The sequence below is a fragment of the Notechis scutatus genome, chromosome 13 (assembly GCF_049901735.1).
Source record: "Notechis scutatus isolate UNSWTSFEM ecotype Mainland chromosome 13, rNotScu1.2, whole genome shotgun sequence".
In the NCBI taxonomy this organism is placed as follows: Eukaryota; Metazoa; Chordata; class Lepidosauria; order Squamata; family Elapidae; genus Notechis; species Notechis scutatus.
The window spans coordinates 2674009-2690700 of NC_142021.1; the positions used below are offsets into that span (position 1 = coordinate 2674009).

The 16692-nt window shown below is 46.2% G+C and overlaps 1 protein-coding gene across 1 annotated transcript; it reads right to left on the reverse strand.

Moving 5' to 3' along the window:
* Positions 1-828: 828 nt before the first annotated feature.
* LOC113425753 (uncharacterized) lies at positions 829-16364 on the reverse strand. The gene is made up of 17 exons (XM_087942827.1): positions 16262-16364; positions 14060-15133; positions 13553-13604; positions 13131-13269; positions 12745-12857; positions 12033-12153; positions 10231-10389; positions 10014-10076; positions 9203-9298; positions 8818-8892; positions 7966-8148; positions 6291-6422; positions 5005-5231; positions 4205-4343; positions 3990-4073; positions 2336-2520; positions 829-1616 (listed from the first exon to the last, which is right to left on the reverse strand). Exons 1-17 carry the CDS (start codon positions 16362-16364, stop codon positions 1397-1399), a joined length of 3165 nt encoding a protein of 1054 aa, XP_087798953.1. The 3' UTR covers positions 829-1396.
* Positions 16365-16692: the final 328 nt, after the last annotated feature.

The following is a 16692-nucleotide window of genomic DNA, read 5'->3' on the forward strand; positions in this document are numbered from 1 at the left end:
AAACGTCCTTGTGTCTAGTTGTTCTGGTGTGCCGGGCTCTATAGCATCGTTTTGAGGGAAGGAGTTGAAACTGTTTATGTCGGGGATGTGAGGGGCCTGTAAATAGTTTCACAGCCCAGTTTTTGACTCATATATATATATACATAAATGATATAAGTAAATGATAGGAACTTATTAGTACCTATCTCTTCCCACTTATAAGTATGTTGTTTGTATCTTTACAATTTATAGTGTTTTCTTTGTTCCCTAGTATGATTTGATTGCTATTAGTAACCTATGACTATCACTAAGTGTTGTATCTTATGATTCTTGATGAATGTATTTTATTTTTTTCTTTATGTACACTGAGATTATGCACCGAAGACAAATTCCTTGTGTGTCCAATCACACTTGGCTAATATAGAATTCTATTCTATTCTATTCTATTCTATTCTATTCTATTCTATTCTATTCTATTCTATTCTATTCTCTATTCTATTCTATTCTATTCTCCTTCCTTCTTTCCTCCTTCCTCTTCCTCTTCTCTCCTCTCCTCTCCCATCCTCTCCTCTCCTCTTTATTCTATTCTATTCTATTCTATTCCATTCTGATTCTATTCTATTCTGTTCTATTATTCTATTCTACTCTATTTCTATTCTATTTTATTCTTATTCCCTATTCTATTGCTATTCCTATTCCTAATTCTATTATTCTGTTCCATTCCATTCCTTCCAATATCTCTTCTCTTCTCTTCTCTTCTCTTCTCTTCTCTTTCTTCTCTTCTCTTCTCTTTCTCCTCTCTATTCTATTCTATTCTATTCTATTCTATTCTATTCTATTCTATTCTATTCTATTCTATTCTATTCTATTCCATTCCATTCCATTCTATAATAAATCTCCCAGAATTCCCCAACCCAGGGATGCTGGATGCTGTAACTTATCCATACATATCAAGCACCTGGATTTGGAGCATGTGATCATGAAGATGATGTGAGAAGGTGGAGGTTCGTTCTCCAAGCTTGTGGGTTGGTTTACGAACGTTTTGTTACCTGGGTAGGCAGCATTTTCAGTGGGTGTGTCAATGGTGGGTCTTGTGATGGATCAGGTGTGTGTGTGTGTGTGTGGGGTGCCAGCTGTGACAAAAAGATTGCAAAATCGGGCGTGACTCCCTTAAGCAGCTGGCTTAGCAACAGGAACCTTGTTTCCAATTGTGATTATAAGTTGAAAACTACCTCTACAGAAACGAGGGGCTCTCCATCTTTGCATCTGAAGCCCCCCCCACTCAAAGATGGCTCGTTCACTTTTCCTGCACACGGAGATGTGATTCCCACAATTCCACAACAGTCGCAGTTCTCTGATTATTTTGTTTTGTTCTCTTTTCCGAAGCAAAGAGCTGGCCTCTCTCAGAGTTGGCAAATCATGGTCTTGGAGGTTCTTCTGGCAACTGGTAATGGGTCTGTCCCATCCTTTGCCAACCATTCTGGCATTTGCCAAGTAAACCATCTGGATGTTGGCAATAGGGGAGACCTTGTAATCCCTCCCTCCCCACCGGGGAACCTCTCCCGTTTACCATAGAGAAACGCCTTCCTCGTGGTGCAGAAGTTGCCAGATTCTTGCAGGGATGGCTGGATAAACATCTGGAAGGGAGACCAACAGTTGTGAGCATTCAAAGTGGGAAGCTTAACTAGAAACTCAGAAAACTCAGAAAACTTGTGAGTAGGACATGGAAAGCAACAGGGCCTAAAGCTACGTGCAGAAGGTTGGTATTACATCTTCCTTTCTTTTTAACAACAAACTAAACAACAAATAAAACCTTCTTTCAATTATACAGTGTGTCAGTTTGGTACATATGTCGTGTGCACAATATTTATAAACCTTTCCTCTTAAGTTTACATTCATATTATATTCTAATCCACATTCTATATCATATTGTATCATTGTTATATTACAAGGGCCTGCCTGAAACTCTGATAACATTTGGTGGGAAAGCTGTACAAAAAAATCTAGAAATTCGAATAAGGGGAAATTTTCCTTCTCCATGGAATGAATCTGAGTTATTTATGACTGACTTTTTTCCCCTGTGGTTTTAATTATCCTGGTTTTATTCATTTTTCTTGAAGGACATGTCCGTGTAGGCGCATTTACAAGAACCAGTCAAAAGTTCATTCATTTATGTACCCGTCGCAAATGTTGGACCTACGATTCCCATAAATGCCAACCCAAGTCTGATCTAGTGCCCTTCCCTTCTAGCTCTCAACATCTGGATCACGGACATTTTTTAACAGCTGGAATCCAACCCAGGTGGAGGACATCAAGTTGGGGGCAACCCAGTTGCGTCCTCTCTTGCAACACTCACCCATCTCGCTCAAGACGCCCCTTTGGTTGGTGGATGGGCGTGTGATCTGCGTCGTCTTTCTCACAAACCACCTTCTTCTGGGCAGCATGCAGCTTACCAAGTGATGGATCCCACCCAGGGTTGTCTTTCCCCTGTCCTTCCTTCAACCAGCTGCGCTGCAGGGCAAGGATATCGTTCATGTGTTCCTACAGGGAAGAGTAGAATTTGCAGGGACTCCTTTACCTTTTTCTTTTTTTTTAACCTGTTTGGCTGCATTGTCCCAAAAGGTGCCTTTTTCCCCCCCCAAGAGGCAACTGGACTTTCTGGTTTTTATTTGAAGAGGTTTTGCTTCTCATCCAAGAAGCTTCTTCACTATTCTGACTGAATAGTGGGGAACGGAAGGATTCATACTCCTTGCAGACAGTTGGTCATTTGCATCCTTTTTTACAGAGTCATTGAGGCCCCTTGGAGATTTATCTGTGTCTTCAGGGTCAAAGAGGCCATCAAAGTCCAAATTGAACAGCCCTCCCTCAACAGAGGGGGAGGGACACGACATCATCAATTTCCAGTCTCCAACACGGTCTTTTCAGCAGTTCCAAGGAGGCTCCACCCCCTTTCGCACCACTCAGGTGACCCTGAGGACACAGAGAAACCTCCAAGGGGCCTCAACAACCCTCTAAAAGGATGCAAATGACCAGCTGTCTGCAAGGAGTATAAATCCTTCCCTTCCCCACCATCCAGTCAGAGCTGAAGAAGCTGCTCGGATGAGAAGTGAAACGTCTTCAAAGAAAAAACCAGAAAGTCCAGTTACCTCTTGAAAAATAAATCACCTTTTGGGTCAACCATGAAAAACTCCACAGATACTTGGCTGCATTGTTTTCCAATGGGAATTTCCATCTTTTTGGAGAAGAAAATTGTAGGGCTGAGTGTCTAAAGTCGCCTGGAGTTCCCTTAAAGGCTTTTACCACGTACTTGTGTGCAACAAGGTATAACTATCCTCGCCTCCAAAACCACCTGTTGTGCCCCTGGTGGAGACTGACTCTGAGGGAGAGGAGGAACAGCCAACAGGGAATGGAAGTGGGGCTCCGGAGGTTGTGGAGGAGGCTGGGGAAGGGCAGAGGCCGGCTGGGCAGTCAGAGGAGGACCCAGGTCCATCCCCTCTCCATCCTAGGGCACGCAGGGAGGAGAGGATAAGGGAGAGACGTGGTCTCCTCGGGAGGAGAGGGGCCTTGATCCTCTTCATGGGCTGCAGCTGTGACAACTGAATAAGAGGACAGACATGCGTATGGGCCAGTGCTGGAAACAAAGCGTGGAAATATCTCTAGTTTATTGTTCCTCTCTGAGTTTGGCGTCCTTCCCAGTGTGTGTTCTGATATCTGTGGACGTCTTCAAGCCCTTATCTTGCCTGATTTGTGTTGTTTTTTACTTTTTATAATATAACAGCACTTTTTTCCTTCTTGTAACAGTTTGTGTGGGAATTTTTTGTCTCCAGTCAAGGATATTTGGAGCTTGGAAGCAAAATGAAGGAATAAAAGGGGCTTCACCTGTTTTTTTTTGTGACTGTGTTTATTTTGTATCCCACCCTGGGTCATCACAGCACCAATGCATCAAAGCACACCCCAAAAGCGAAGGTATCCCACGGCTCCAACTACCTGGGCTTAAGGAGTTGACTCACCTGAACCAGCTGCTCTTTCAGCGCTTCCAGAACAGACCGACTTTCCAGGTGAAGCTGCTCTTTCTGCTGCCTCAACTCCACCTCCTGAAGCACGGGAAAATTCAAGCGATTACATGACTTGGGAAAGTCGAGAACGGATAAGAAAAGGAAGCACTCCGAAGTAACTCCGCTAACCTCCTCACGACAGACCAAACCAGCAGCTGCCTCCCACTCACCTTCTCTCTCTGGATCTGGGAAATACGCTGCCTTCGCTGCTCAAGCTCGTGGTTGAGATCCTGGATGTAACTCTGAATTTCTTCCTTCACCTCTCGCAGGGCCTGGAGGGCAGCGCCGGAAGAGAGAGGAAGGACACCTCTGGGAAAGGAGGAAACACACGGCGGTGGAACTCACCTTTTTTGCAATTACGACATTGTGACAGCATTTTAGGGTATCTACAGGCGGTCCCACTTAATGACTATCTTGCTTAGATGGAAATTTTGGGCTCAGTTGTGGTTATAAATAGAGGACTACCTGCATTTGATTTGTTACTTGAATTTTGCATTATGCTAGATCTTAAGCAGGAGTACTTATACCAACCCTTCCATCCTCCCTCCCTCCCATTCATCCTATTTTCTCTTTCTTCCTTCCTTCCTCCCTCCCATTCATCCTATTTTCTCCTTCCTTCCTTCCTTCCTTCCTTCCTTCCTTCCTTCCTTCCTTCCTTCCTTCCTTCCTTCCTTCCTTCCTTCCTTCCTTCCTTCCTCCTTCCCTTTCCTCCTTCCTTCCTTCCTCCCCTCCCTCCCTCCCTCCTCCCTCCCATTCATCCTATTTTCTCCTCCCTCCCTCCCTTCTCAGATTGCTGGGGGGCAAGTGGCTGACTCTGTAAACAGCTTGGAGGGCTGTAAAAACACTGTCAAGTGGTCAATAAGTCTAAGCGCTATTGCTATTTCTGGAATCCCCTATTAAGAAGTACATCTCTAGAAAATTGGCTGCCCTCTTAAAACACCCCAGAAAAGGGAAAACTCCGCTATTCTACCTGCACAGCAGGTGAGGCCGCAGGGCTGCCTTCTCAGGAAGGACCTCCTGGAGCTGCTGACATGCTATGGCAACCTGAGTGGCCCAAAAATGATCCATCTGGTCAGCCTGGGCCCAAGCTTCCTGCTCCCGGAGGGACATCCGGCTGCATTCTACTTGCAGATGTTCTTCGCCTTCTTTCATCTGTTGCAGCTTCGTCCTCATTTCTTCTCTTTCTTGCATCCTTTCCTGGGGGAGAAAAAACACACAAGACCTGAATCAGAGAGGCTCAGCAGACGGGTTTCTCACTGCTGCGACAGAGGCGATGCTGGTTGTCACCTTTAAAGCCCTACCTGGCTTGGGGTCGAGTTACCTGATGGGCTCTTCACCTTGCCATTCAAACAGGGGTGGGGAAGGAGGAGGGGGGGTCAGCAATCCAATTAGTGCACCCATAGAAAGCAGAACTCTGAGGCAGGTAGATCCAGTTTTATTGGCTACATCATATTGGTGTTCTGACCCAAAGACCCTTTTCCAATAAAACAAACACGAACCAAAGGGAACACAAACCTTTTAATGATTCTTGCGAATCCCCAGTTAAAAGGCTGCTGCAAACTAATTAACTTTGATAAGCACGAGCCTCACCAAAACTGTGTGAGGCTGCCAAGAATAACAGATAAGTTTACCTAGAGATATTTTACAATACAAGAGTCTTCAAATACCAACTAAGATACTGCAACGCCCACGAGGCTGAGTTTCAGAACGTCTTTGCTTCCTGCAAAGAACGTCCGATTCACAGCTGGCTTTTATCTTTTTGAAGGAGGGGCCATTACCTTGCAGCCTTACTCCCAAGTCGCCTCTGCTGCTGCAACTGCTCTTTCCTATGAGCAACCCTGCACGGGCGCGCACTTGGCACAGGCTCCTCGGGAACCTCCTCATCGCTGCTGCCAGCCCCCACAATCTCTGAAGGCAGCAGTCCATTCCCTGATGGTCCTGGCCCCTCATCTGAGTCCTCGCTCTCCTCAGCCGTCTGCGCCTGCCGCCAGCTAACCACAACAATTGGTCAGCTAGAAAGGTTTGAGACCCAAGCGCCACGTGACTGGGTGAGCTCCCGTCCTCAGCTCAGCTCCTGCCCACCTAGCAGTTCGAAAGTATGCAGACGCGAATAGATAAATAGGTACCACTTCAGTGGGACGGTACAGCGCTCCGTGACGTCATGCTAGCCAAATGACCGCAGAAATGTCTTTGCTGGCTCAACGGTCTTGAAATTCTTCCTGTATGCAGGTGGGGGGGGAGGGGTTGTTGTCTCACCTGCTCCAGCTCCTCTCGCAGCCTCTGAAGAGCTTCATCCTTTTCCTTCTGCAGCCCAACCTGGAGTTCTTCCAGGCTGGCTCGTTTCTCCTCTTCCAACAAACGGGCCTGGTTCTCCAAGCCCTCGATCTTCTGAAATACAAAATGCCCCCGACGGGCTGTTCTCACTCCTGCCTTGCTATCTATCCCATGGGTTCTTTGGTTGAGTACCCCAAGGAGCCAAGGGAGGGAGGGGGAGATGCCTGGTTCTCTACCAAATTCAGGCAACCATGACTGTAGACCTCCTCTCACCGTCCAGCTGGGCATTCAGAGGAAGACCCAGGCCCACCCCCTCTGCATCCTAGGGCACGCAGGGAGGAACAGAGAAGGGAGCAATGTGGGTTACGGGGGAGAAAGAGGCCCTGATTCCCTTCATTAGCTGCACTGGGAAAACAGGATAAAAACGGCGGCTGCACACAGAACCTTGCTGGAAGCAAAGCATGCATCATCTTTGTTTGTCAAGTCTTATCTGGGTTCTGGCATCCTCCCAACTGTGTTTCATTATCTTTTGAGTTCTGCAATTCCTTATCCTGCCTGTCTCATTAATTGCTGCAGAGTGGTTTGTGTTGGTTTTTAGGTACAATTTAGATGTACTTTTGGTCCGGACTAAATTTCTTCCCTTTAAAAACTGTTCTTGGGAGAGTTTTTTTTTTTTCCTCCAGCCGATGATAACTGGACATTGGGGGTCAAGTTGGAGACATTAAAGGGACTTTGCCTACTTTTATGAGTTTGTTGCTTTTCTGCCATGCCCTGGATCATCACACCTTGATGGTCCTCATCAAGGACCATCAAGGAACCAGAGCGACACCATAAGCTGATCAGAGTAGTGTCTTCATTGCTGCTTGCCGATTTACAAGAATCTTCCCAGATACTAACTACACTCTCTTGGGGACAAGCAGACAGAGGCTTCAAGGGTCTTACGGAGGATCTGGCCAGTGTCTCTTCCAGCCTCTTTACTTCACCCCCAACTCTAGCTGGAGATTCCACCACATAGGTGGAAGAATTAAGAGGGGCTACGACCCCAAACAAGTAATTCCAAACTCCCAGTACTCTTTTATTAAGGGAGTCGTTCAGGCCGCTTTTTTCTGAGTGACGTGACCCTCTTCTTCCCAGAATTACAGATTAACAGAGTTGGAAGGGACCTCGTAGGTCATCTAGTCCAACCCCCCACCCAAGCAGGAGACCCTACACCATTTCTGACAGATGGCGGTCCAGTCTCTTCTTGAAAGCTTCCAGTGATGAAGCTCCCACAACTTCCTAAGGCAACTTCTGTTCCATTGGTTGATGGTTCTCACTGTCAGACAATGTCTCCTTATTTACAGGTTGAATCTCTCCTTGTTCAGTTTCCATCCATTGTTCCTTGTCTGGCCTTCAGGTGCCTTGGAGAATAGCTTGACCCCCTCCTCCTCTCTGGGGCAGCCCTCAAATATTGGAAGGCTGCTCTCCTGTCTCCCCTGGTCCTTCTCTTCACTAGACTAGCCAGGCCCAGTTCCTGCAACCGTTCATCGTATGTTTTAGCCTCCAGTCCCCTCATCCTCCTGGTTGCTCTGCAGGGCTAATCTTCCTGATCCAAAGACGGTTGGTACCTGATGTCACCCACCAACCTGGTGGCCCGGCTCAGCCCAAAGATGCTCACCTGACGGAGGTCACCTGCTTCATTCCGTAAAGCACGGTTGAGTTTCCTTTCCTTCTCCAGGGCTCTCTGGAGATCCGCCTGCCTCCTACGGTCCTGCTCCCCCAGGACCTCTCGTTGCATCCGGAGGGCTGCCTGGGCGTTCGCTTCCCATTTCTTCTGCTCCTGGTGCAGAGCGTCCTGTGCCTGAGACGGACACACAATGGGACCAACAAATGAACATTTGTTGTTGTTTATTGTTTATTGTTGTTTATTGTTTATTTGTTGTTTATTGTTGTTTATTGTTGTTTGTTATTTATTGTTTATTGTTGTTTTTGTTGTTTGTTGTTTATTGTTGTTGTTTATTTGTTTGTTGTTTGTTTGTTGTTGTTGTTTATTGTTGTTGTTTATTGTTGTTGTTTATTTGTGTTTATTGTTATTTTTGTTGTTTTATTGTTTGTTTGTTTATTTGTTTGTTGTTTATTGTTTGTTGTTGTTTATTTATTGTTTATTTGTTGTTTATTTGTTGTTTGTTGTTTGTTTGTTGTTGTTTGTTATTTGTTGTTTGTTGTTTGTTGTTGTTGTTTGTTTATTTGTTTATTTTGTTTGTTGTTTGTTTGTTTTTGTTTTGTTTGTTGTTTATTTGTTTATTGTTTATTGTTTGTTGTTGTTGTTTGTTGTTTGTTGTTTGTTGTTGTTGTTGTTTGTTGTTTATTTGTTTGTTGTTTGTTGTTCTTTATTATTGTTGTTTATTGTTCATTGTTATTTGTTGTTGTTTGTTTGTTGTTGTTGTTTATTGTTGTTTGTTTGTTGTTTATTTGTTTGTTGTTTATTTGTTTGTTGTTCATTGTTGTTGTTTATTGCGATCCAACCTACCACCTCGTTGGCCTTCAGCGCCATTGCCTGCTTCTGCATGGCTTCCTGCAGCTGGATGACTTCTGCCTCTCGCTCCTGGGATGGAAAGGAGAGAGAGAAAGGAGAGAGAGAGAGAGGAAAAAAAAATACTATCCTGTCTGGATTTACACAACACACTCAACCCAGGTTAAGGAAAGCCAATTGCTGCATTCACCCACCTACCTAACCTGCTTTGCTGAGGTGGTTCAGGTTCAGGTGACTAATTGAACCACTGCATTGATTCGCTCAACAACCGCAGCAAGTAAGGTTGTAAAAATGCGGCAAAAGTTTCTCAACAGCTGTCTCACTTAGCAACGGAAATGTTGGGCGCTGCTGTGGACATAACTGAAGAACTCCCTGTAATTACCTTTAGGATTTTTTGTAGATCTTCAATTTCCTTCTGGAAGGTGACAGCTTGTTCCTGAAGAGCGCTGGCTTTAGCCACTTCCGAGCTCTCCACACACTGAGAAACAGAACAAGAAACAATTAATAGATTCACAGAGTCGGAAGGGACCTTGTAGGTCATCTAGTCCAACCCCACCCCAAGCAGGTGTCCCTACACCATTTCTGACAGATGGCAGTCCAGCCTCTTCTTGAAAGCCTCCAGGGATGACGCTCCCACAACTTCCAAAGGCAACTTCTGTTCCATCGGTTGATGGTTCTCACTGTCAGAAAACGTCTCCTTATTTCCAGGTTGAATCTCTCCTTGGTCAGTTTCCATCCATTGTTCCTCGTCTGGCCTTCAAGTGCCTTGGAAAATAGCTTGACCCCTTCCTCTTCTCTGTGGCAGCCCCTCAAATATAGGAAGGCTGCTCTCCTGTCTCCCCTGGTCCTTCTCTTCCCTAGAGTAGCCATGTCCAGTTCCTGCAACCGTTCATCACAGGTTTTAGCCTCCAGTCCCCTCATCACCCTGGTTGCTCTTCTCTGCCCTCTTTCTAGAGTCTCAACATCCTTTTTATAGTGTGGTGAGCAAAACTGGATGCAGGATTCTAGGTGTGGCCTTACTAAGGCTTTAATTAAAACAATTAAAACAGCCTTGACCAATCTTTAGGAGACAAGCTGACAACAACCTCTCCTTTTGTCTCTGGATGGCCCATCTCTTCTGTGGGTTCCATTCCTTTCCCCGCCTCTCCACAATCTCTCACAATTCCCAGAGGTTCAAGATGCCAGGTGGATACCTTTTGTAAAGCCCGCTTCTCTTGTAGCTGCATCTCTTCTCTTAGCTTGCAGAGGTCTTTCTCCTTGCAAGAAGACAGGAGGGAAAAAAAAATATTACTTTACCCATTCGTGGATGGGCACAGAACATAGAATAATGGAGTGGAAAGGGACCTCGGAGGTCTTCTAGTCCAACCCACCCCCGCTTGAGAAAACCCACTAAGGAAGAATAAAGACAACCTTTTCCTGGAATGCCTCCTGTTGAACCTTCTTCAGCTGTTGTTGATGTTCCTTTTTCAGGCTCTGGACAATGCCATCCAGGGCTTCCTTTTCCACCTCCAAGCCTGAGAGGTTCTCGTGCATCCTCGCTATTTTCAGATCCTTTTGGGACAGCAGAGCCTGCAAAAAACCAGATCCTCAGTCCTGCGCCTAGATCTGAGATCCCACCTTGCAAACCATGCCAGCCCCTCCTGTTGTCAGTCAGGTTCATTCCCAGTTCTGGAAAACCTCAGGGAACGACCAGCCCTAAGCTCCTTTGTTACTGGATCCAGAGATGGAAGCTGAGGGCCAGGCAAGAGCCAACTTGGAAATGAGGAATTTTAAGAACAATCAACCCGTGGAACGGCTTTGCCTCCAGAAGTTGTGGGAGCTTCATCCCTGGAGGCTTTCAAGAAGAGACTGGGCTGCCATCTGTCAGAAATGGTGTAGGGTCTCCTGCTTGGGCAGGGTGCGGGGTTGGACTAGATGATCTCCAAGGTCCCTTCCAATCTGTTATTCTATATTCAATGAGACAGCTTGTCTTCGGGGGTTGTGGGAGCTTCATCCCTGGAGGCTTTCAAGAAGAGACTTGGACTGCTATTTGTCAGAAATCGTGCAGGGTCTGTTTGGGCAGGGGGTTGGAATAGATGACCTACGAGGTCCCTTCCAACTCTGTTAATCTGTCTGTCTGTCACTTTGGATGTCTACTCTTAAAAAAACCAACAACCAAGTTTTAATCAATTTTTCCAAAACAAAGAAAAAAAAAAGCTCTTTTCGGTGTACAACATAATTCCGGGTCACCACTTTTACATGCAAATATGACAATAATTATCTATTCATTTTCTACATTCGACTTCCTATCTTATCCATTTTTAACTTAATTCTATTATTACCTCTCCATTCCAACTTTTACATAAGAAAAGGAACAAACAAATTAATCCTGTTCACTAATATTACTTTCATTCTAAACATCTCAGCTCATTTCAATTTATTTCAAATATTTCTTAAACATTAACGTTTCTTTCAAGCGTGACCTTTTCCGTGATACTCTTTTCTCGTTTGAATCACTAGTAATTCCCATATCTTCATACTTATTACCTTTTAATTCTTTTAACTGTCAGATTTGCAATTCCATCGCATATTCTTTCCATAGATTCTAGATTAACACAAGCTTTTACGTACAAAATAGAACATAAATTTCCTCTCCCCTTTGACTAATTTGGGAGTGTCACCTCAGTGGTTTAGATCAGGGGTCCCCAACCGCCGGTCCGCGGACCCGTACCGAACGTGGAACAAGCCTTACCGGGCCGCTGGTTGCTGGGCCGCCATCTTTTGGTAAAAAAGCAATTTTCTTCAAAAAGATGGCGGCGCCAGCGCTTGGGTGAGCTTTTCCGGGTAGAAAGCCATTTCTACCGAAAAAGCTCACCAGAAGCTAGCGCCGCTCATTTTTTGACGAAAAATCACTTCCGTGACATCACCGGAAGTGATTTTTCGTCAAAAAAGATGGCGCGCCAGCTGACGCCGAACCTTGGGGCCGGACTGGCGCCAGCTGACGCCGGAACCGGGCCGCGGCGTCAAAAGGTTGGGGATCCCTGGTTTAGATAGGTAGAGACTTTTGACGTCTATTGAGTGATCCGGGGAAAAGTTTTTTTAAGGACTGAAAAAATGGGACTTGGGGACCCCTGAAGCCAGTGGATGCTCCCCTATTAAAGATCGTGGCAGGGGGCATCCCTGGCTGAAGGGAAGAGAGGAAAGCCCCCTCCCAGGTGTGCATCTTTCCTCACCTCCACCTGCAGGGCTCCGTACTTCCTGCCCTGTCGCCGGAGCAAGCTGAGCTCTTCCTCCAGTTCCACGACTTCCTTCAGGTAGATATCCCGCTTATATTCCAGCAGCACCAGATCAGCCCTGCAGCAGGGAAGAAGGACGTTAACAGAACAACAGAATAACAGGGTTGGAAGGGACCTTGGAGGTCTTCTAGTCCAACCCCTGCTGAAGCAGGAGACCCTATATCACTTTGGACAAATCTCTCCTTAAAAGCTTTCTGGAGGCAAGTTGTTCCACTGGTTAATTGTTTTAACTGTCAGGAAATTCCTCCTTCGTTCTAGACTCTCCTTGTCTCCTTAATTAGTTTCCATCCTTTGCTTCTTGTCCTGCCTTCTGGGGCTTTGGAAAATAAGATGCCCCTCAAATGTTGGAAGACTGCTATCACATCTTCCTTAATCCTTGTTTTCTCTAAACTAGACATACCCAATTCCCGCAACCATTCTTTGTAACTTTTACCCTCCTTTATAGCATAACACTTAGACTTATATACCGCTTCACAGTGATTTACAGCTCTAACTAAGGAATTTACAGGGTCAGCTTGATGCCCCCCAACACTCGGGGTCCTTAAGCCATGTTTACTGCCTTGTCTCTTTGGCAATGGGTGTCAAAGATCAGCCTCAGGGTTGCCCTCTTCATTTTCTATACTTACAATAAATATCGACTGAATGATACCTGGTCTTCTCCACTTTATCCTGATGTTCTTCCATTTGCAACTCCAGTCTCCTTGCCAGCTCCTGGCGCTCCTGTAGGGCTTCCTGAAAATTTTCCAGCTCCAGAGCCGCATGCTGGGAGGAGAAAGAAGAGGAGGAGGAGGAGGAGGAGGAGGAGGAGGAGGAGAAGGAGGAGGAGGAGGAGGAAGGAGAAGGAGAAGAAGAAGAAGAAGAAGAAGAAGAAGAAGAAGAAGAAGAAGAAGAAGAAGAAGAAGAAGAAGAAGAAGAAGAAGAAGAAGAAGAAGAAGAAGAAGAAGAAGAAGAAGAAGAGTTAGCTTCATGTTGAGTCTACCTCTGTGATTCTCGAGGTACCCCCTTCCTCCCACTACCAGCATGTCCTGAATAGACCTGGTTTAGGTTGTAGTTTCCTGCTGTGGCTTCCTTCCAGTTGGGAGCCCACCTCCTGAAGTTGCTAGAAGTCCCTTTTTGGCCGGCCAGCTGTGCAAACGGCTCTTCATCTACATCAAAGACGCTGGAACTAGAGGACCTAAAAAAAAAGTGCATCAGATTAGTATGGCATGATGACGTTGTCTCTGTTAAGACCGACAAAGCACCTGAAAGGCAGGACAAGAAGCAACGGATGGAAACTCATCAAGGAGAGAAGCAACCTAGAACTAAGGAGGAAGTCAACTAAGGTTTGAATGCATGGCGTGTGGAACTCCAGCCTCAGAGGAAATACACACACACAGGCAGGAGTTTTCCAAGGCTTCCCGCTTTGGCCTCAGGTGCTTTCGTGGTCTCTGCTTTTCCCTTTTCCCTGGGATACTCACCTCCATGGATTTCGTGCTGGCATCTGGGGCTTTTTCACATCAGGGCCGCCAGCTGTTGGGGAAAAGAGGCCTGATTTAGTCCAGATTTCCAGAAAAAGAGAAAACTTCCCAACCCAAGAACCGCCTTTGAGAAAAAGACTGCAGGGAAGACCCTCCTCCCGTCTAAAACACAGAGAGAAATCCAAAACGATCAGGACGCATCTTCTCCAGAAGCCGACTGTCAGTTAAACACCAGACAAACAAGCAAGCAGAGAGCGATCCGAACCAATGAACTAGCAAGGAGAAAACCCACACCAACACTAGGAAAGCAAGCCACTGTATAGGGAGCAAAAAAAACCCCCACAGTGACTCACACTGATGATGTTACTTGGCTGGGTAATGAAATGTCTGTAAACAAAACCACTCAGCGAGCCCCAAGGATTCCACAGACCAACTCACAGCTATAGTATGGATTCTCTTCTGTGGGCATGATAAACAATGGCGGCCAAATTGTCCTGCCCAACTCACTTTCTCCCCTCTCTGGAACTTCACCATGGACGTCAGCGCTCAAAGCAACAGCCCAGGTCTCCCTCGGTCTTCTGGCCAACGCTGGAGTCTTCTCCGCATCCCTTGGGCCATAAATGACTCCAGGATCCATCCCCAATTCAGGTGGCGTCAGCCTCTCCTTTCCGCCAAGGAGTTTGGCTTTTGGAGGATAGAGAGAGTGAGGATCTTCTCCATCAAGACGTAAGCAGTGATTTCTGAAGCATCCTCCAAGGGTTTCTCCTCCTGGGTGGTCCGTTGAGGACTTCTCAAGATGGCTGGCCTTTGCTCTCCTCGGCGGGACCGTAATTTTGGATGAGGTTCTTCTGGCCTTTTGCCAGGACGATGTAGGATCTCCAACAACCAACTGATGCTTTGAGCTTCTACCGGTAGTTATGTTCTTCCTCGGTTCAGAAGATCGCTCTGGTCCTTTCCCTCCTCGTTCTAATTCCAAGAATCCACTATTCCTAGAGAATCCACCTTCTTCTCTTGCGCTCTGGAGTCTGGCGTGAGGGCTCCTCCTCCATGGCTGGCCTCCCCTTCCTATATCCGTTCCACTGGAGCTCTTGACAGAACAGTTCTGCCTAAGCACAGAGCCTTTTTCTCGTGGGGCTTCCACGTTCTTGACTCCATGTTGAGGAAGACTCTGGAGGAGACCTTCTCTGGAATGAGGAGCCAATTCTTGGCTCCGTTTCTCCTTGGACGCTTCTGCTGGCCACCGCTGGCTTGTCGACTCCAATCTGGGAGAATCCGAATCAGGGTGGAGAGATCTGAAAGTTGGACAAGGACCAGCCATCTCAGGCAGGATGGTAGCATGAGATGTGGGTGGCCTCAAATCTCTGGGGCCTGAGGCGAGACCAGAAGGTGCCTCATCTTCATCGGAGCTCAGCAGCACATTCACCAGGCCTTTGTGGAACTCATCGGCCAAGTCTTCAGTGCAAATGGACTCTGATCTGCTCGGGGCCTCCTTTGAGTCAGGGAGCTGCAGCTGCCACTCTCTGCAGTCCATCTCCCAAGAGGTCATGTCTCTGTCCCCACCTGCGTTGGTCCCTCCTGGATCTGCAAGGAGAAGGAAGCAAATTGAGGACCTCCGTCTCTGTCAGAACTCATTCCCATGAAATATGATCACCTGAAGTGCCGATACCACTTTATAAGGCCTTGGTAGAACCATATGGCATTCAGTTTTGGTGGCCACAATGTAAAAAAGATGAGAATAGAATAGAATGGAATGGAATGGAATGGAATGGAATAGAATAGAATAGAATAGAATAGAATAGAATAGAATAGAATAGAATAGAATAGAATAGAATGGACTGGACTGGACTGGACTGGACTGGACTGGAATCAGACTAGACTAGACTAGACTAGACTAGAATAGAATAGAATAGAATAGAATAGAAAGAATAGACTAGACTAGAATAGAATAGAATAGAATAGAATTCTTTATTGAGAATAGAATAGAATTCTTTATTGAGAATAGAATAGAATAGAATAGAATTCTTTATTGAGAATAGAATAGAATGTTTATTGAGAATAGAATAGAATAGAATAGAATAGAATAAGAGAAGAATAGAATAGAATGAATAGAATAGAATAGAATAGAATAGAATAGAATAGAATAGAATAGAATAGAATAATTTATTGGCCAAGTGTGATTGGACACACAGGGAATTTGTCTTTGGTGCAAATGCTCTCAGTGTACATAAAAGAAAAGATCCATTCATCAAGAGTCAAGAGTCATCAGGTGCAACACTTAATGATAGTCATAGGGTACAATAAGTGATCAAATCATACTAGGAAACAGTCAATATAAACCGTAAGGATGCAAGCGACAAGGCAGAGATGCCGCTTTGGGACGGGGATCCCTCGGCTTTCCTGCCAAAGTTGCCCTTCAATTGCGGCTGGACCCAACTTCCTTCGGCCACCCCTTTCCATATCTCGGCCGAGCTTCTCTTTTTTCCCTCCTCCTCCTCCCCGCTCGAACTGCGCAGGGGGGGGGGGGGTTATTTATTTATTTTATTTATTTTATTTATTTATTTTTATTTGTCAATTGCTTACAAGATAATAGGTATAAGTAAAAACATAGTTATGAATACATGGATGCATATAAGAAAAATTTAAAAAAAAATACAAAAGAAACATTAGCCGCGCACGTGCGATTGGATCCGGTTCTCTGGGCTGGGCCACTTTTCTTCAGGATGGAGAGGACCGACGAGACGCAAGCGTGGGGGCAGCAAGGGAGCAAAGAATCGCGGCGACTCACCGGCTGCTTGCAAGTCCCGCCGCGCATCGCTTCGCCCGGCGAAAAGCTTCGTTTGCAACCGTGGAACTTACCGGGCCGGGGTTGCCTAGCGACCCTGGAACGCGCAGCGGCTCCGGCGCTCCCATTGGCGGAGAGGCTCGTCCGTTGCCTAGGAACGGCCACACGGCGGACTCTCAGAAAGAGCCGCGGGAAGCAACGTGGGGCTGCTGGGGGAGCGGCGCCTTCAGCCCCCCCCCCCCCCTTCCAAGACTGGAGGCTCGAAGAGGCAGCCCGGAAAGTGGTGGGGAAAGTTGGAAGGATGAGAGGTCAACGATCCTCTCGGGGAGTTCTTGAAGGAAGCAAAAATCGTGGAGCG